This window comes from Montipora capricornis, chromosome 6 (assembly GCF_036669925.1).
Source record: "Montipora capricornis isolate CH-2021 chromosome 6, ASM3666992v2, whole genome shotgun sequence".
NCBI lineage: Eukaryota > Metazoa > Cnidaria > Anthozoa > Scleractinia > Acroporidae > Montipora > Montipora capricornis.
In genome coordinates, this window is record NC_090888.1 from 32636498 (window position 1) to 32643997 (window position 7500).

At 38.7% G+C, this 7500-nt stretch overlaps 1 protein-coding gene and 1 long non-coding RNA gene across 2 annotated transcripts in view; one reads left to right on the forward strand and one right to left on the reverse strand.

The window, feature by feature from the left end:
• LOC138051968 (exosome complex component 10-like) overlaps positions 1 to 7500 on the forward strand; it is a 41699-nt gene that overhangs the window by 32413 nt on the left and 1786 nt on the right. The window contains exons 19-25 of the mRNA XM_068898311.1: positions 305 to 385; positions 803 to 886; positions 1611 to 1656; positions 2933 to 3009; positions 3123 to 3276; positions 4339 to 4400; positions 6169 to 6239. Of these exons, the coding sequence (XP_068754412.1) occupies positions 305 to 385; positions 803 to 886; positions 1611 to 1656; positions 2933 to 3009; positions 3123 to 3276; positions 4339 to 4400; positions 6169 to 6239 (575 nt within the window). The remainder of the gene's footprint in view (positions 1 to 304; positions 386 to 802; positions 887 to 1610; positions 1657 to 2932; positions 3010 to 3122; positions 3277 to 4338; positions 4401 to 6168; positions 6240 to 7500) is intronic.
• Positions 3362 to 7500, reverse strand: part of LOC138051971 (uncharacterized) — a 23631-nt gene continuing 19492 nt past the window's right edge. The window contains exons 2-3 of the long non-coding RNA XR_011132969.1: positions 5564 to 5598; positions 3362 to 3495 (exon numbers count right to left, since the gene is read on the reverse strand). This is a non-coding gene — a long non-coding RNA (uncharacterized lncRNA). The remainder of the gene's footprint in view (positions 3496 to 5563; positions 5599 to 7500) is intronic.

Here is a 7500-nt window from a genome sequence, read left to right on the forward strand (position 1 = left end):
CACACAAGTCACAATCCAATTGTATTTTTGTCCAGGATGCCCTTACATACAGAAAACTCAACTACTGTTGCGAGCTCGGAGAAAGAAGCAAGTTATGATACATCGAGATTGAGCAAGGAATATTTAACACAATAGTTAAGCGACATAAATACAAGCGTGACAACGCTCGCCTAAAGAAGGGAAAGGCTTTACAAAATTCAAACAAACAGCAGCAGCTTAACATTGTGTTATTTGTTTGCATTTGTGACAAATCCTGATCCTTCGAGTGCTTCTAATTGTCCGATTTCGATTGTTTGGGCATCAGATCTGCCAAGAAAAACAACCAACTGATGGGGAAAAGAAGGCAGAAAAAATCAAGGCTTCCTTTGAAAATCCATTTCAAAAGGTGGGTGTATATTCACTAGTCAAATGAAAAGGCGTGTTGGAGAGAGGTAAAAAGTGATTTTTAAGCATTTTAGTTGAAGACCACTTGGTTTACGAGCGCCGGCGACATGTTTACCATGGACATCCAAGAATAATTATCTCTATTTCATTGCCATGTTGAAATCCACGATCAACATTTTGCCATCCTTATTATAGATTCCTCCTTTGTTCAAACGCAGTTGTTTACGATTCCAACTCCAGCTTTTGGAGAATAAAGACAACTCTTAATTATCTTTTTCCAACTGCCAATCTCTAAACCTTTGCAGAGCAAATTCCAATTGGCTGCGCTAGGAACACTGATTTGTGTCCGATTTGAATGGTCTTCGTACTGTTTCAACTGTTTTACTTCGATCTGATGGTTGTATTCTTCTTTCTTTAGTTTCTTCCCGTAAAGAGTCAATCGGAGACAACAGAGGGTAATGCAGTTATTGATAAAGCGCAGAGCCGTGAAGAGATTGACAAGGCGAGTACAAAATGAAATATTTGACTGGTTCCGTTGATTTGTGCCAGGGGATGGTGAGATGGCGAGCAGTCTCTTTCTACTTTATAATTACTTCGCATCAGGTTTACGTCAAACTGCAAATGGCAGGCTGCGGCTTATCTTGAGTTCGTTATTGTTCTCTTAGTCTAAGTTGTCTCTCCTTTTCGAAGCAGCTCCATATCTGAAGTAACGGACAATAAATGCATGATCTAAATCAAACAAGTTTCTTTGCCTTCCGCGAAAAAAAGCGGTTTGCGGTGAACGCGGAGCTAACCCTTTCTATTTTCATCAACGGCAAGTATGCAATGAGAGCTAAACAAATTGCCACGTAAAACCTGCACTATGTTGTAAAGATGCAATTTCAAGTTACAGAGCTTGAAACATAATCTCGCATTGCAAGCCTATATTTGATTGCTATCACGGACGACGGAACAATCATGGTTAATGTGACCTTACGGCGACTGTTGCCACAAACAAAAAGAGAAAAAAAACTGAAAGAAGTAAGGAAAATATTTCTTGTCGGACGGAGAATCAATTTAAATAAAAAGAATGGCAATGAAGAAGCAACCAGTTGGCAAATTGTAATGTCTCCTCATACGTAGGTTCAAGATGTCAGGTATTTATAATGTTGTTATTTCGTCAGTATTCGTGCTATGAGAATGAACTTAACATAACATCATGTCATGATCACTTTTATACCTTTCAGATTAACCAGGAATGGAGAAGCGCAGTTCAAACAACGGCCACTTCAGGTAACAATATATTGGTTATAGGATTTTTTTCTCTTAGTTTATGCGAGCATGAGTTCGGTGGACGATATTCTCCTGGGGATTTTCAAATGGTTTATATTGCGAAGGCCAAATGTTCAAGAAAAATAGTTTTAATCAAGTGAAGCTATGATCCTCCCAGTTATGAACGCAATTTTTGCAATTGCGTAGAGAAGCCCGAAAAATTCAGGACTTCAACGGGGTTTGAACCCGTGACCTCGCGATACCGGTGCGACGCTCTAACCAACTGAGCTATGAAGCCACTGACGTTGGGAGCTGGTCAATTGTGGGTTATGATGTTCCCGTGAGGAATGAATCAATGATGAAAAATGTTGTTGGCTTTACAGAAACTACTGAAACGATTTACTCTCACCATTCGATGGAAATATATAAATCGATCGTTTGTTTTGAAGTTGTAACAGGGGTCTCGTAGAAAGCCACAGTAGACAGATTAAACTTGATTTCCAGGCGTTTATTTCACAGCAATGAGCGCGGGATAGCATAACTCCCTTTCGCTTTGTAAAACTCCTGCATATAACTCACATATAATACCCTGTTTAACGACCACGAGGTAAATCTGTTCTGATGGTGTTGCCAATATCAATTCAATTTACCGTCTGGATTATTAAAGATTCAAGTGTGCAAAGTATCCCTCTTCTCGCCTGTGTTTTCCTTGTTTACTAGTCGAAAGGAGAAATCCTTAACTATTGCTACGTCTAGCCTCGGATTTCAATTTAATATTGCCTATTTTTGAAGCGTTATTGTTGGCTATTTAAACACATTAAGCCCAAATGAGTGGTCAAGTATGCTAATACAGGTAAAGAACTTTCGATTCCGAGAAACTTTTTCTAAGCCGTACTTTCCCTGTAAGTTACACTTTCGTTTCTTTCTGCATACAATTTAGACGTCTGAGGGATCTTTCGATTCCCGCAATCTGGTGCAAGGGGAATTTGTATTGTCTCGCTTTCTCATTTTACATCATGCACGAATTTCAGATTAGTGGCTTATCTGCTAGAGTTTTGTATTTTCTTTCCGTTTACATTTCCTCCACTTCATCACGGTTTGGAAAAGGTTTTAGAATAGGTTTGGCACATTGACTATACTTTCATTCCCTCGACATAAAACAAGTCCCACTGACTTCAATACGCTATTGCGGGTTATCATTGATAAATGTTGTCACTATCAACGAAAGAGACCACAACATTACTATTACCTATTAGTTACACTAGTTTCTAGGTTACATTGATCCATGTATTTTTAGGAGCAACTGTTGGCACAAAGCGTACACTGTCCGATGACGAAGAGACACCTGAAGATTTAACGCCACTAAGGAATCAGGCGAGTTACTTTTATTTTGCCCGTACTCTTCTTTGCTGTAATCGCATTTGATTAACGATTTATTATTTATGTGATATTTATTTTATGCATGCGTGTTTCTGTTAATCGATTAGATCCCTGAAAAATCCTCGAGGAACAAGTCAAAGAGGAAGAAGAAGAGCGAATCTCATGAAGAAACCTCGCCCAGTTCTAACGTGAATGACAAGGAAGGCTCAGTGAACTTTGCGCCGTTCAACTACTCTGCAACAGATTATTTTAGGTTCTCGGGTAATTGTCTCTTCCATCGTTTTTCTCTTCTCTTGGTCCGAGAATGCCGGTTTTGCAAATGTTTTATGGTATTCCAACATTAATTCCTTTGCTTTCCTTTTACAGTCCCACTGAACAATAACGGTTACGACTACGAAGTTGAATTGTCAAGAAATTTCGCGTTCTTTGGACAAATACTTGTTGATCAACTTTTATCACAAAAGCCTTCTTCAGTTTAACCTAGAAATCGAGAAAGAGCGAATATTAGTGTAAAATAATTGTAAACTCGTACTTCGCAGTCAAATCTAACGGTCGCTAATGTTGGGATTTGTATGGCATTATGGAAACGAAGCGAAGCTCATGAGCTTCTTAGTGGTCGCTTATGTTGGGATTTGTATTGTATTATGCGAAGTTCATGATCTTCTCTCTCCACGTTTGAGGTTAGAGCGCGAAAAGTGTTGAAATGAATGTTAGTAATGAGACGTATGATCTTATGTCTTACGATTTGTTAACTTTGGTTGTCGATCTACAACTTATGTGACTACATCGTGAGACGAAAGATCTTACGTCTTATTATTTATTTACCACCGTGACAGCAATCACCAATAATCACATCTTCACGATACTGTTGTGCAAACGAATTCGATTGTAGCCCTATGCTTCCTCGAGCACGAACCAAATAAGGGTCTTGTTCAATTTTGTTTCAAACGTCGCCTAACAATTTTCACCTCGATCAAACCTCATAACCGGGTACGCAGAAGGCCATATACCTTAGACACCTTTACATCATCTGCGGTAATTTTATGACCCAGTCAGCGAAAAGTCGCGCTTTCTTCATTGTCCAATAACAAACACGGTGAGGAATGCTTCATATCTATTCGACACAGCGGTGAGGAGTCTCTTTTAATAGGGTTTGTGATCCTCTGATTTTGGACATAACCTTGTCGCCAGGAGATCATTAGGCTACATTTTGTCCCTTTGCGGCTTAGACTAAGTTTTCGTGGAGACTGTAGCAGTTTTCTGAATTAGACGAAAGAGAACGTTTCTGGCGCAGTTGCAACTAAAGTCTTTGTTATATTTTAGAACCCAGAAAGAGAAATGGTGCAGACAAGCCGATTGTGTTTGATCCTTACAGGGACACAAAAGTAAGACGTTTTGGCTTCTTTTCAAGAGCGATTTTCAACTAAATGTGTAAAGTAATAACGCGAATAATAATAATAATAATAATAATAATAATAATAATAATAATAATAATAATAATAATAATAATAATAGTAATAATAATGATAATAATAAACTTGAAATTAAGGCTTGAACGGGATCTGAGCCCATGATCTCTACCATACCACTGCAGTGATCTTCCAACGCCTGTGAGCTGGTCATAAAGGGACTACATTTTATGTAGACTCTTCATAACATGTAGTTGCTTCTAATTTGAATTGGTTCATCCCGCTTTTTTCATCTTCACGTTTTGGGCATGGGAGTGTCTCAATTGATAATCACTCTAACGCAGGAACTCTAATTTTATTATTCCACGACTACGCCATTATACCATATTTGGTCAAGAGAACGCGCAAAATACGAGACGATAACACACTGTAGTGTCCCGGAGTGACCGGTTTAGAACACAGCAAATACGGACGGAACGGGAGTTTTTCAATGAAACAAATTTTTTTCCAACACGATGCAAAGCCTGAGAATTTCACTTGTCGCTCGTCATTTCGTTTATCCAATCAAATACATGAAGGACATTTGAATGGTTTCGTTTGTATTGTTTTCGTCATTTGCACGCGCCTGATTATGCAATCGATACAATTCTCTGTCAGTGCAGGAAGAAACCAAAAGACTAGAAAAATGCGTAATAGTGGATAATAAATCCCTTACTGAATAGTTTAACATACAATACGTGCGAATGTTTTTCTCGTTGCTCGTAGTTTTCCTCGCCCCATCGGGGCTTGGAAAAATACTACGCAACTCGCAAAATTTTTTTTTTTGTTAAACTTTCATACACTGTACGAATTCCGATTTTCTAATTGGCTGATTTGTACCACGTGACACTAAGTTGTGTCGAAACAAACTCCTTCACGTCATTATTGTGGTGTAATAGCCTTGGTGTAAATTAAACACACTACTGTCATTACACCATGGCTTCGGCTGACTCTAAGTTTGACGATTTCTCAGAGGTAGAGACCGAACTGTGACTGCCAAGCGTGTAATCTTTATTTGACGTCATAGACTGATTGCGATGCAAAAGTTCTTTGATTAAAGCACAGCAGTTTCTGGTGATAGTTTGGCTAGCTTCACATACCTTGTGGTGAACGACATAGTCCATCCGTATGAACTCTGTGAACATGAAAAGCGAAATGTTGAAGCAAAGATGGTATCATTTTTTGTCAGTTGGAAATGGAAATATTAATAAAAATAGCCAAGTAAAATATTTGAGTTTAAGTGTACTTCAACCGTAACTAAAAGAACCACTTCCCTCCTAAGAACGTCTTTCAAATGGTGCGAGGTTTTATCTGCCGTTACTAACAAGTTCTGGCAATAATTATCTTATCTTTAGCACCTTACATTTATCTTGAATGCACTCGCCTCTCACCAATGTGGTCCGGGTTCGATTCCCAGACTCGCCGTCATATGTGGGTTGAGTTTGTTGATTCTCTACTCTGCACCGAGAGGTTTTCTCCGGGTACTCCGGTTTCCCCTCTCCTCAAAAACCAAAAATTTGATTTAATTTGCCTTAACTTGTTAATTCCAATTTACAGTGTCCCCGATTAGTGCTCTACAGCGCTAGAAGATTAGACACTTAAATAAAGTTCCGTTCCTTTCCTTTCCTTTCCTTTCCTTTCCTTTCCTTTCTTCAAGTAACGTTTTACTTTTTAGCAGGTGCTCATTATAAAAATTTCGTTTTAGGAATCCAAGAGACCTCGATCTAAACTGCACACAAAGTCAGGACAAAGGAATTGGACATTTTCCTCGAGCAAGTAAGTTAAATCCTGGTGAATGCTATTCTGCTTTTGGTGTGAAATATAGGTAAAGTATTTCATTTGATGCCAGCAGTGAAGCATCATCTAACGATACTTTTCCATGCATTATTGCTCAAGAAAGATTTTTACCGTCAACTTATCTAACTAGAATGAAAGATCGTTACACATGATTTTGTTTGGGAATTTCGTGTACCTCACGAACGTTCTTCTCTATAACTCAGGGTCATTTTTCTTTCCAAATGAAGAGAGACCTTTCCCTGGGACCTTTCTAGCGTTGCTCACTGATGGCCATTTGTTGGATAACGATGCTTTGCTTGTTGCGCCTTATACCAATGTCTAATTTCTTTTCTTTTATAAGTAGTACTAAGCTCTGACTAAAAGTCAGATATTGTGAGCCAACATGTTGAAGCGTTTAGCATTTATGTTGGATGACTCTAAAGTAAGTTGAATTTTTTTCATGTGATGATGATTGTTCAACGACAGTGAAATATTACTGTAATCAAAATAAGGTTGAACTAAAGCACTGGAGATGTAATGTAGTATGACTGGCGGGACAAAGGTCAAAAAAGTAAAAAGTAAAGCAACCAAACTGAGTTGTTTTTCAGTGTTTTATGCAGTAAGAAACATTTTTTAAAGGTGATGCCCTTGCTTTGCATCGCGCATCTCCTATTGCGCATAACATTGCAACATCGAAGATCGCTGCAACCCTCGCCGGCCATCTGAAGAGAGACGCCAAAAGCCCCTTTTTGCTGTTCAAAAGCTTTTAATCTCAACCATGATAACTCCGTTGTTGGCGCCAGTCCTTTTGCGGAAAATGATCATGGCACCTTTACCGTCCATTTGTCGTCTTGTTGCAAAGAAACGAGCACGGTGAACCCCTCTTTATTGGTGTTATTTACCCGCAATTCGTACACGGAAAACATATCTTAAGGAGAAAAAGGTTGGAGAGTACAAGTTGTAGTATTTATATATGAATGACGTGGAACTGCATTTGGAGCCAGAAATTGATTGTGAGGTGATCATGTAGCAATCCAATTTCAATGCTTACATTTCTTTGCAAGATCGAGCATTTCGAAATCACTTTACTGAAAGGTTATAGCCCGGACAAACAAGTAGGCTCAAGTTTTCAGTAATATTAAGTAGCTTTTGCCATATAACAACAATTTTTCCTGTTGACCAAGTTTCGAACGCTTCTTGCGTAATTCGGTCAAAAACACTTAACGTAAAGGTCCTGCAGCACGAAAACAAGCACGGTTGA